Genomic DNA, 13013 nt, shown 5'->3' on the forward strand with positions numbered 1-13013 from the left:
AAATCTACTTTAAAATTACAAGATGAGTGAAAACAGCAAATATCTTAATGTTATGAAGGTAGTGTTGATTTTATGCGTCTTCTGAAAAGGTCTCAAACTCCCTAGTTCACACTTTGAGAACTACTGAGATGGTTATCCTTTAGTTCTTCTGGGTTTTAGAGTATGTAAATGGGTGATCAGCTTTGACCACTATCATTGCTATATTACTCTCCCACCTAAGATGGCCATGTTGAGCCTTAAAAACATTCCCCTGGGGCGCCTGGGTGGCGCAGTCGGTTAAGCGTCTGACTTCAGCCAGGTCACGATCTCGCGGTCCGTGAGTTCGAGCCCCGCGTCGGGCTCTGGGCTGATGGCTCAGAACCTGGAGCCTGTTTCCGATTCTGTGTCTCCCTCTCTCTCTCTGCCCCTCCCCCGTTCATGCTCTGTCTCTCTCTGTCCCAAAAATAAATAAACGTTGAAAAAAAAATTAAAAAAAAAATAAAATAAAAAAAATAAAAACATTCCCCTATGCTGGAAAAGTACGGAGACATTTCATAAATGTTCTTTGAATTGGCGATGGGAGTTATTGCACATTTTTGAGCAGAGAAGTGACTTAAAAGTTGTGTATTTAGGGGAGTCTGTTTTTTTTTTTTTCCAACGTTTATTTATTTTTGGGACAGAGAGAGACAGAGCATGAACGGGGGAGGGGCAGAGAGAGAGGGAGACAAAGAATCGGAAACAGGCTCCAGGCTCTGAGCCATCAGCCCAGAGCCTGACGCGGGGCTCGAACTCACAGACCGCGAGATCGTGACCTGGCTGAAGTCGGACGCTTAACCGACTGCGCCACCCAGGCGCCCCGAGGGGAGTCTGTTTTAAAGCAAAAAAGTTTTCATAAATTGCATGTAAAGGTTATGAAGATTAAGGATTTGGTTAAATGAGACATCAGGAAACAAATTAATTTTGAAGCTTGAGATCCTGAAGCTGGAAAAGTTGGTAGGGATGTTCAGGTCCAAGATGTAGCTGGGCCACAAATGGTTCGAACAGAAATTCCTGATTGGAATTGACAGGTTTATGGCCAAGGTGTTAGAAAAGTCATCACACTGGCATCACCCAGCATGACAGCAGTGGGCAGGGATAGGATGGGCAGATTGCAATTTAATTGCTAAAATTACTTTTAAAAAATGGGCGACTACCCTGTAGGCCGTTAGGTGATAGGTGATACAAAATAGTGTAATGTGATTACTAAAGTACTCTGAAAAGCATCGAACATACACGAACATGATTATTTTAGGTAATTTTCAAATTACTTCTCCATTTTACAAGTGGGGTCAGTACCATACTGTAATAAACCCTAACTCTAACAACACCAGACTGTAATAAATTACCTAGTTAAGACCTGAAAGTACTTTGTAAATACAATATTTATGCAAGTTAGTTTCTTTGATACTGTGCTGATAAGATCATTATTAATGCTAATAGTATAGAATACTATGTTCAGGATTTAACATGCCAAACCTTGGGTATAGACTTAGTGGAATACTTTGAGCAGTTCTTCTGCACTGACCTCCTTAACTTCCAACCCATTCCACAGAAGCGGCCAAAATTATTTTTGTAAAATGAAAACGTGGTGGAAAAATCAGTGTGGTTTAATCTAGGAGTAGAAGCGATGGAACCCGAAGAATCTCGGTTTCTATCTCTGCGCTACCACTTATTAGATACGTGAACAACAAACACACGCCGCACAAAGGTCTCTCCACTGTTCCTTCAGTGTCCCGTAATCAGGATGACTTCCTCAAGAAAGGCTACCAAATGAAGCGAACACGCAAACCAAGACAACACCATTGTTTACGTTAACTTTCGCCAGATCGACTGCTTTCTACGAAGTATCCAGGTGAAAGAGGCGGCTGAGATGTTTTCTGGCTTGAATTGTTCGAAGAATCACAGCTGTTTTCCGCACTGATGTTTCCGACTCCCTTTCACCCTCCTGATTCCCCAGCTAACTCCTTCTTGGGGCTACAAGGAATTCCGAGAGAGACCCGGAAGGAGAAATCGCCTTTTCCGCCAGAGGAGGGCCCACCCTCTCCGAGCCGCCTAGGCGGGGTCGAGAGAGGGAGCTGCGCGTGCGCAGCGACGTTGGTTGCCCTTCCGGTACGCCCGCCCGGCGCGGAGAGGAGGCACGGACGCAGGCACGCACTCACGCACGCTCTCCCTTACTAGCGCCGCCGCGGTAGCTCCCGCGTACGCCAGCTGTGCGGTCCCCCGGCCGAGATGCTGCGGGTCTGTCAGTTATCGGGTGTGACTGCCGCCGCCCAGGTGAGCGCGGGGGCGCGAGGAGAGGGAGCGCGTGGTCAGGCTGACTTCATGCAACCAAAGGAAAATGGGGGAGGCTTTCTCTCTGTCTAGGCCCCAGGAGAGAGGCGTGTGTCAGGGTCGCCCTCATCTGCGAGAGTCCCGGGCGGACCCGTGAGGCAGTTAGTTGGGGATTTAGCCCAGCAGGATGACTTGAGGGTTATTGCTGAAGCGGGATGGGGTGTAGAAAGGAGTCGGTGGCGGGTAGGCGGGCGCAGGAAGGTAGGCACGGCTTCGGGGACCTGTCATCCAATCAGCCCCACGCTGCCCCAGTCAGGGACCAATCGTGGCTGCCGGCGCTCGGGTCGCCGGTTGGGCTCGTGATAGGTTTCGCGCAGCCAGTGGTTGAAGGTCGAGGGGAGAACTACAGTTCCCAGCAGGAAATGCATAGCCTTGGCTTTTTGAATCTTTAATAAGATGTTTAGACTGTTAGAGTCCGCGCTTTAGGGGTCAAGGTTGTAATTATTAGGGAGGGACTTTCTTTTTTGTAGCTGAGAGCTCCTCTGAGCTATTCTTACTCTAAACAAAAATGAAAGGTTGTGGTTTATGGAGTAAAAACTCTTGGTACTAAGGAAGGACAGGAGCCATGACCTTGGCTCATTTCTGAGATTAGCCTAGGAATATATCTCTCCAGGTGCTGGCACAACTTTGGCAGACATCCAAGAAGCCTAGACACCCAGTGACTTTTATTCCTGCATGGTTATCAAAGTAATTTTCTAAAATTGGAAATAAAAAAGTAAACCTGTTAACATTGCTCACAATTTGCAGAACATTGATATTTTGTAAAAATGTATTGCAAAACAGGTACTGTTACTCAGGTAGTAATTGAACAAAATCCCTGGTCATAGTGAGTTAGAAATAGTAAAAGTCAGCTTTTTTTTTTTTTCTCCCTTTAAGTTTGCTTGTATCCCCACTTGTTGCCGGGATAGAAGCAGCCTCTTCTTTAGGAAAGTAGGGTCTGTATTAGTTCTTTATTGATGCATAACAAATACCACAAATTTGGCAGGTTAAAAACACCCATTTATTATTTTACAGCTTCCAGTCATGGATGGTCCGGGTTCTTTGTTCATTGCTACACAAGGTTGCAATCAAGGTGTTGACGGTGCTGTGGTTCTCATCTGGAGTTCAGGGTCCTCTTCCAAGTTCATTTTATTGGCAGAATTCAGGCCCTTGCTGTTGAAGGACTGAAGTTCCTCTTTTCTTGCCTGCTCTCACCTAGCTCTCTTAGAGGCTGTTAGAAGTGTCTTGCCACAAGGTCCTCAGCGCCAATTTATAACATGGGTGTTTGCTTTCTTGCAGGCTATGAGGAGCTTGTCTCTTAGACTTCAAAAGTCTCCCTTAACTTTCCTGCTTCTTATCTCTAGACCAATGTGTAAAGGGCTTATATGATTAGGGTAGGCCCACCTGAAAAACCTCCCTTCTGATGAACTCAGTCAACTGATTAGTAACCTGAATTACACCTGCAAAATCCCTTTTGCCATACAACCCTAATCATCATGGCTTAACAGGGGGTGAGGATTTGCAGGACCATCTTAATATCTCTCCTAATACAGTACCCAAATGAGACTAGAAGAATGGAGGAAGTTGAGCTGCCTTTCAGGGCAGAACTGTTGGTTTGTCTTTGGAGCTCTCCTTTCCTGGCACAATCTTCTTTTTTTTTTTTTTCTAAATTTTTTTTTTTTTCAACGTTTATTTATTTTTGGGACAGAGAGAGACAGAGCATGAACGGGGAAGGGGCAGAGAGAGAGGGAGACACAGAATCGGAAACAGGCTCCAGGCTCTGAGCCATCAGCCCAGAGCCTGACGCGGGGCTCGAACTCACGGACCGCGAGATCGTGACCTGGCTGAAGTCGGACGCCCAACCGACTGCGCCGCCCAGGCGCCCCAGTACTTAACTTTTTTAAGAGCGGTTTTAGCTTTACACATGCATAGTTTCTTCCATTATCAGTATCCCCCATCAGAGTAGAACGTTTATTACAATCGATGAACTTAACATGGGCATATTATAATCACCCAAAGTGCATAGTTTACATTGGGTTTCACTTTTGGTGTTGTACATTGTCTGGGTTTGGACAGATATATGATGACATGTATCAGTCATTATGGTATTGTACAGAACATTTTCACTGTCTTAAAAATTTTCTATTTTCCACTTATCACTTTCTTTCTTCACCTCCTGGCAACCACTGATCTTTTTATTATCCATAGTTTTGCCTTTCCAGAATGTCCTATAGATGGAATCATACACTATGTAGCCTTTTCACATTGGCTTCTTTCACTTAGTAATATGCATTTAACTTTCTTCCATGTCTTTTCAGGGCTTGATAGTTTGTTTTTTTTTTTTAATTTTTTAAGCACTGAATAATCATGTACCACGGTTTATTTATCCATTCACCTGCTGAAGGATATCTTGGTTGCTTCCAAGTTTTAGCAATTACGAATAAACCTGCTCTAAACATTCATGTGCAGGGTTTTGTGTGGACAGAAGTTTTCAGCTTTTTTCCGGTAAATACCAAGGTGCATGATTGCTTTATTATCTGTTTAGTTTTGTAAGAAACTGCCAAACTATCTTTCAAAGTGGCTGAACCGTTTTTGCATTCCCAGGAGTGTTGAATGGGAGTTTGTGTTCCACATCCTTATCAGCATTTGGTATTGTCAGTGTTAGGGACTTGGGCCATTCTAATACATGTGTAGTGAGATCTCATTGTTCCATCTCTCTATATACTCTTACTTGGGATTATATCAATTCTCAGAATTTTAATTCCGAAGCAGATGACTAGCTTCTTTTGAGCTTTGTACTCAGATTTTCTTTTCCTTGTTTGATGTGTCAACTTTATCCAGAATATTCTATTTGTCACAGTCCTTTCCACTCCATCAAACTTCATCTTCTTTAATGTTTTCCTGCTTTTACCATTGCCCTTCTAGAGTCAATTCTTTATGTAGTAGTTAATGAAGTCTTTTTTTTTAAAAGCGTACGGATCATGGCATGCCCTTCATTCACATCCTATCACATTGAGAATAAAATATAAACTCTTTACCACACCCACCGGGCCCTTCACGATCTACTCTTTGCCTATTTCATTTTTCTACTCTGCCTTGTTCTGTCTTGATATCTCTAGTGCATACCTCATTACCTTTTGTTCCTATTTTATTTTAGTCTCATTGCCTTTTCATTTGCTGTTTCTTTTGCCCTGAAGTCTTCCCACACATTTTTGCTTAGCTTCTTTCATTTTGATATTTTCTCAAATATCACCTTCCCTTCAGAGAGGCCTCTCCTATCTAATATAGAACTTTGACCACTCTCTCCTTCCTTGCATGCCTCTGAACTTACCCCTACCCTACATTTACTTTATAGCTCTTACCAAAAGCTGACATAATGTATATTTATCACGTCTTTGCCACATTAAAATGTAAGCTCCACAACGGGATTGTGTCCTTTACTGCTCTATTTCTAGTACTGACCCTAGTCCTTGGCTCCTAATAATGCTCAGTAAATATTTATGACATGTTTGAATTAAAAAATAAATTATTTTCTGTTAATTTTTCTTAATCTCCGTGAGTACATGTGACCTCACTTAAAGCCCCATAGGTTTTAGAATCTCTGATCATGTGTTAGGGTTCTCCAGAGTAACAGAACCAATAGGATACGTATATAAATAAAAGGATTTATTGTGTGGAATTGGCTTACGCAGTTTTGGAAGCTGGCAAGTCCAACATCTGCAATGGAGCTAGCAGGCTTGATATGCAGAGACCCAGGCGAGCCTGTGGTGCAGTTTTAGTCTGAAGGCCAGTGACCTGGGGAGCTGATGTGCAGTTCCAGAATGAAAGCAGTCTGCTGGAGAATTCTCCCTCTTTTGGGGGAGGCTGGTCTTTTTGTTCTGGTTAGACCTTCAGCTGATTGGATGAGGCCCACCTACATTGTTGAAGGCAATCTGCTTTATGGCACAATTCACTGATTTAAATGTTAGTCTCCTCCAAAAACACCCTCTAAGTTGACATAAAATTAACCATCACATGGCATCTGTCTTATTCTTTGTGTCTGGACTTATCATCCCTAAATTCCTTACGTGTAGATATTCAATAGAAATGAATTATTCTGTTTTGTGTCCTCTTTCTTTCCAGAAATGTGCTTCAGAGCTCTAATTTTTCCTCAGTTTATTTCTCAGACTTAACACCATTTGTCATCTTAATCTCAGTACTGACTGCATCACCAGGCCCAACCTTTGTTGAGTTGGGGGTGTTTGGAGGACCTGGGTTTTCAGCCTAGCCTAGCCCTCTCCCAAACTATCCATTTGGTAGTGGTCATCTGCATATACAGAATCTTATCTTTGTATCACTTAAGAGAAAGAAACATTGTTCTTGAGGGTTGACAAAGCCAGTTTGTTTATGACCAGTTTGATAGCAGGACTAGTTTCAGATTGAATTTGTGTGTGGACATTTTTAGCTGTCATCTTCTAGAATTCTTTTTTTTTTTATTAGGACTGTGAAACTATGTTAGTAGTAATGTCTGCCAAGCACACACGGTAGAAAGTAGTTTAATATATCATGAAGCTTGCTGTTTGCTTTTACTCATACTAGAGTCGTTTTTATTTTTCCTTATTTTCATTTCTTTAGGCCAGTGGCTTTCAAACCATTTTGGAATAAATTTTACACCATAACTTAAGACATGTGAGTGAGAATATATGAATCATATACATACATATATGCAGGGAAAGTTAAAGTGTTATTTCTTTTGCCATATTGATTAATATTTGCCATTTCCTTGTTGTAACTGAAGGGTACTTAGATACAGAATGTGTCTATGCTGAGAGATAATGCTGCTTAGTGCCAAACTTATTGCATTTTTTTGGTGTGATATATTTTTAACCTTAATTCATGATTCTTTAAGAAAAAATTGTTTTTGTAATGTTTGTTTATTTTTGAGAGACAGAGACAGAGCACTACTGGGGAAGGAGCAGAGAGAGAGGTGGGGGAGACACAGAATCTGAAGCAGGCTCCAGGTTCTGAGATGTCAGCACAGAACCCGATGCGGGGCTCGAACTCATGAACTGTGAGATCATGACCTGAGCCGAAGTCGGGGCTTAACCGACACCCAGGCGCCCCTTCATGATTCTTATAAAATATTTTAAGTTAACGTAGAAAAACTTAAGTTGTCACATACTAATCTGCATTTCAAATGTAGAACTGGGCATTAACTTCTGGATGTCTTGTTTGTGTGGGAGGAATCCTTATGACAAAACCCACCAAAACATCATCAGTTATAGCAACCAGCAATATCTAGAGGGAAAACCTGGAACCTCCAGATAGGGTTCATGTGAGGGGATTATTTATTATAGTTACTTGTTTCCAGGTTGTGGTTTCTTTTTGTATTTTCGTGTTAGTTTGGAGCTAAGGAATAGAGGGTTTGTGCAAGAACATAATATGGGAGTTGTATGTTTTATCATATCAGCTTTTAAAAATCATGTTTCTGTAGGTTAGAAATAGCAATGCTAACCTTATAATATTACCAAGTTATGTGTCAAGGCAGATTGCTTTGAAACAGCATAGGTTTTTCTACATCATAAGTTTAGATGTTATTATTATCATCTAGTGTTATTAGTAAAAGGAATTCCAGAACTCAGAAAGTGTGTTAAAGTAGGATATTTAGTTTATATAGAGAGATTAACTTGCTGCTTAAGAAAGAGAGCTCTAGAGGTCAAAGTGGATGTGGCAATGGTTTCTTAGATAGGACTCCAAAAGATAAATTGGATTTCATCAGAATTAAAAATTTTTACTCATCAAAGGAGTGAAAAGAGTGGGAGAAAATATTTTCAAACCACGTATCTGATAAGGATCTAATATCCAGAATATGTAAAGAACTCCTACAGGTCAACAACTAAAAGACAACCCAAATAAAACATGGGGCAAGGGACTTGAATAGACATTAATCCAAACAAGATATTTAGAAGCACATGAGGGGCGCCTGGGTGGCTCAGTCGGTTAAGCATTTGACCGCGGCTCAGGTCATATCTCACGGTTTGTGAGTTCAAGCGCCACATCAGGCTTGATACTGTCAGCACAGAGCCCACTTTGGATCCTCTGTCTCCCCCCCCCCCCCCCCCGCCCCTCCCCTGTGTGAGTTCTCTCTCTCAAAAATAAACATTAAAAAAAGCACATGAAAAGATGTTAAAAATCTGTTGACGTTAGGGAAATGCAAATCAGGTCCACAATGAAATAGCCATTTCATGCTCTCTAGAATGCCTATAATAAAAACAGAAAATAACAGGTGTCAGGATGTAGAGAAATTGAACCCTCCTACATTGCTGGTGGAAATGTAAAACGATGCAGTTAGACATAGAATTACCATATGACCCTGCAATTCCACCTCAACAAAAAATTGAAAACAGGTGTTCAAACTAACTTTCAGAGGAATATAGCGGTATTTACATACAGCACGTGTTGCTGATTTCTTAATTTGTACTGGTTGGTAATGATCCTTCGTAGCCCTTGGTTCTACTCTGGGCTCTTGGTTTCATCCCTTGAATTATCCTTCCTTTTCCAGAAAATATTATTATCTTAACTTTGGGTTTCCTGTGGGTCTTTCTGGGGTTTTCTCCATGAGACAAAAGCTACACCCACAAATATTAAGATTAAGCCCTTTGCCGTTTTGGACTCCCTGTGAGGCCGCTATGGAGTAAAACCCTTAAGATTCTCTGTAGCCGTGTTGTTTAACAAAAAGACTGTGGAAGTATTCCCTTAGGATTCCCAAGGGGCCTTTTCTGTGTGTGAAAAGATTCTGTGAAGAGCACCTCCTTAGAACTTTGAGGTCTTCAAGTATTTTTGCAGACTGGAAAGGCTGAGAATGAGAAACAGTTTTATTTTTGAACTTATCAAGTCCTAGCTCCTTAATGTTTCCTTTAAATTGTACTTGAAAGCTAGACAGGTTTTGTGGCTTGTTTGAAGCTCATTTTTACCCTTATACTCTGCTAAAAGAAACTAGTTGGTACTCTTGAGCATTCTGCTTGAAACTCTCTAGCTAAATCTTATCAGTTCATTAGGTATAGCTCCTAATTTTCTGTTTGTCATGCCTTACCACAGGTGACAACTTTAACAAACTTCAGACACCACACACACAGATCCTTTTTCCTCCAGGTTTCCAAAACATTTTTCTCACTTTTCTGAAGCCCTCACCAGTGGTTTCCATGAAGACCATTAGGCTTCTGCTAAGTCTCTTCAAGGTCCTTCCAACTGTCACCCTCCTTGTACCCACATGCTTGATGTTTTACTGCAGCAGCCCGTTGCTTCTAGGTACAAGTATCCATTTGGTTATGGTTATATAACAGATTACCCCAAACTTAGTGGTATTAAATAACATCATTTATCTTATAATAATAAATAATATGTATTATATGGGTAAAAATTATACAAACGAAAACATTGATTATATAAATAACATATTACATTTTAGTTCTGAAGATTTCTGGGCTGTGTTAGGAGATTTTTGAGGTCTCATGAAGTTGCAAGGTTCCGGGGAAAATGGCAAGGTTCTGAAAAACCAGGTCAGATGGGAAATGTAATAATTTTTGGAAAATACAATTTGTCACAATGAATAAATGAACAAAAACCCCTAAAACTCACAATTGGTGATTATCAGAGTATAAGTGGATAAAAATGGATAATAAATGGATAAAAAGATAAAAAGAAGCATTTATCCTGCCTTATGAACTGTACTTTGGGTAACCAAACTGTAGATGAGGAAAAATATCTCTTGAAAAATATGTCAAATAATAAATGAAAAATAGTAGAATTACCACTTTTTGCAACTTCCAGTAAATTAATGGATCTAGTCATTGTACATCAACACAGTTGATAACATCATAAAAAGAGAGATAACCAGCCTTTGAGTGCCTCCTGCTGAGAGAACACGACACCACCTAAAGTTTTGCCAGAGAGAATAAACCCGAGTCTGAGCAGGTGTCTGGCTCTAACTCTGGTTTGCGGGAAATGCAGAAGACAGGATCATGTTAAATCGTATCTTAAGCAACATCTAGTCTGTGGAAAATTCTACAGATCAAGTAACCCAGGTTCTTCAATAAATTAATTATTGGAAGGAAAACTCATAGATTAAAAGAGACTTAGAAGAGATTTTTTTTTTAAATATAGGTAAAACTGCATATGGTATATGGGCTCATACTCATACTTGGGTGGTAAAACCATAAATTTCTGACTTTTACAACTGCTTTAGGATATTACATGCTACATATTGTTGGCTAATGAGTAGGATACTTAATTTTTTTAAAATCAAGAGCCACTGGTTTAGATACTATAAATTTGAGTCATGATACAGTCATCATTTCTACTTTTTTCTCATACAGAAGTAGGAAACTTGATTGGTATCAATTTTTGGCCATAAAAGATAATTTTTTTTCACATTTAATACACTCTTAAGTCAGGGTTCATTTTATAATGGTATGTTTAATTGAAAGCACTTTGATAGCTCAGCTTTCAAAAAAAAAAAAGGAATATCCAGAAAAATTCTGAAAAATAATAGTACTTAAGAGAGGACAAGCCCTACCAGATTAAAAGCTAATTCTTTCTTAAAAAAAATTTTTTTTTAATGTTTATTTATTTTTTGAGAGAGAGCGAACAAGCCCGAGTGCAAACTGGGGAGGGGCAGAGAGAAAGGGAGACACAGAATCCGAAGCAGGCCGCAGGCTCTGAGCTGTCAGCACAGAGTCCGACGTGGGGTTCAAAGCCACAACTGAGAGATCATGACTTGAGCTGAAGTTGGATGCTCAACTGACTGAGCTCCCCAGGTGCCCCAAAAGCTAATTCTAAGATGCAGTAGTTAAAACATTGTAGAATTAGTGTAGATCAGTGGAACAAAATAAGAAATCTAAATGCAGCAAGGCATTTGGTGTGTTTTAAAGGTGGCATTTCAAATTATTGGAAAAAAATTGATTGTTCAGTCTATCATTTAGGGATGACTGAATAGACATTTGGAAAAAATAAACTTGAATCCATATTTTACACTAATTTCAAAGATTTATATATTTAAAAAAATGAAACTATGAGAGTAGAAGAAATATTGAAGAATTACTTTATAATCTGAGGGTGGCTTTCTAAGAATATGAGAAAACCTAGAAGCCATATAAGAAAAGATTGACAGTTTTGCCTATATTAAAGTAGTTTTTTGCATGGCATAAACTACCATGAACAAAGAAAAAATCAGATCACAAACTGGATAAAAACATTTGGAATTAGCAGACACATGGCTAATTTCTCTTTATATATAAAGAGAAAAGAATATGAAGAAGTTCAGTCTTATTTAAAAGTGGTCAAAACAGAGAAAGACAGATACCATGATTTCACTTGTGTGTGGAATCTAAACAAATGAGGGGTGCTTGGGTGGCTCAGTTGGTTGAGTGGCCGACTTTGGCTCAGGTCATGATCTCACTGTTCGGTTCATGGGTTTGAGCCCCATGTCGGGCTCTGTGCTGACAGCTCAGAGCCTGGAGCCTGCTTCAGATTCTGTGTCTCCCTCTCTCTCGGCCCTTCCCCTGCTCACGCTCTGTCTCTGTCTCTCAAAAATAAACATAAAAAAATTTTTTTTAAAAAGGAATCTAAACAAATGAATAGATAGCAGAATCAGACCTATAAATACAGAGAATAACAGTTGCCAGAGGGGAGGGGATGTGCGATGGGGAAAGGACAAAATGGGTAAAGAGAACTGAGAGGCACAGAGTTCCAGTTATAGAATGAATAAGTCAAAGAAATAAAAGGTGTAGTATAGGGAATGTAGTCATTGATATTACAAAAGTGTTGTATGGTGACATGATAGCTACACTTGGGGTGAGCATAGCATAACAGAGTTGTTAAATCACTATGTTGTATACCTGAAACTAATGTAACATTGTGTGTCAGCTATACTTAAAAAAAAGAAAAAGTGAAATGGTATATGGAAATGTTCACTGAACACTTTTATTTTAGGGAAAAAGTCCATATAAACAGCAATAATAAAAAAATAATAAAAGTCAAAGGATACAATCTGATCATTCATAGAAAAGTAAATAAAAATATCATAAATACATGAAAAGATATACAGTCATAAAGGAAATGGTGATTAAAACTACACTGAAAGTGTGTTTGGAAGGCTGTGAGAAAACATACTCTCTCAATACTAGGGGACAGTTGGGCTACTCAGGCAATATTTATCAACATTGCAAATTTTACTTAAAGAATTGACCCAAAATGATGTAGATTTCCCAGGCAACATTATTTATTATAACAAAAATTTAGAGTAACCTCACTGTCCATCAAAGGGGTTCTGGTTAAATACATTAAATAACATCCATACAATGGAATAATGAATTACACCCACTAGGAAGAGTTCATTTACTGATACGATCTCAAATACATATTGTTGAATGAACTTTAGTTCAGAACTAGGTATGTATTATGGTATCTTCTGTAAAGGGAGTGTTTCAGGAATTCTCTGTCACAGAATATCTCTGGATATACAAGAAGCTGATAGCATTTGTTGCTTACGGAGAGATCTGAGTGGCTGGGGGGGACAGAAGTTGTGAGAGAGACCACCTTATATGCAACTAAATCTTTGGAATTTTTATTTAAAAATTTACATTTGAAGTTAATACTAGGAACTATAAACTTACAGTCACAGCAGATAACATTCTATCAGCGGAGGG

At 39.7% G+C, this 13013-nt stretch overlaps 1 protein-coding gene across 9 annotated transcripts in view; it reads left to right on the forward strand.

Moving 5' to 3' along the window:
• The first annotated feature begins 2114 nt into the window (after positions 1 to 2114).
• Positions 2115 to 13013, forward strand: part of IMMT (inner membrane mitochondrial protein) — a 38583-nt gene continuing 27684 nt past the window's right edge. For 6 of the 9 annotated variants that reach the window (XM_086700667.1, XM_086700670.1, XM_086700668.1 and 3 more), the window contains exon 1: positions 2119 to 2292. In XM_086700667.1, coding sequence (XP_086556793.1) covers positions 2248 to 2292 — 45 coding nt within the window. In that variant the 5' untranslated portion in view covers positions 2119 to 2247. Of the gene's footprint in view, positions 2293 to 13013 lie in introns of all 9 variants that reach the window. The other 3 variants (XM_086700675.1, XM_086700676.1, XM_086700669.1) reach the window with 2 other exon arrangements.

This window comes from Puma concolor, chromosome A3, assembly GCF_028749965.1.
Source record: "Puma concolor isolate L17-30 chromosome A3, mPumCon1.1.hap2, whole genome shotgun sequence".
Lineage (NCBI taxonomy): Eukaryota > Metazoa > Chordata > Mammalia > Carnivora > Felidae > Puma > Puma concolor.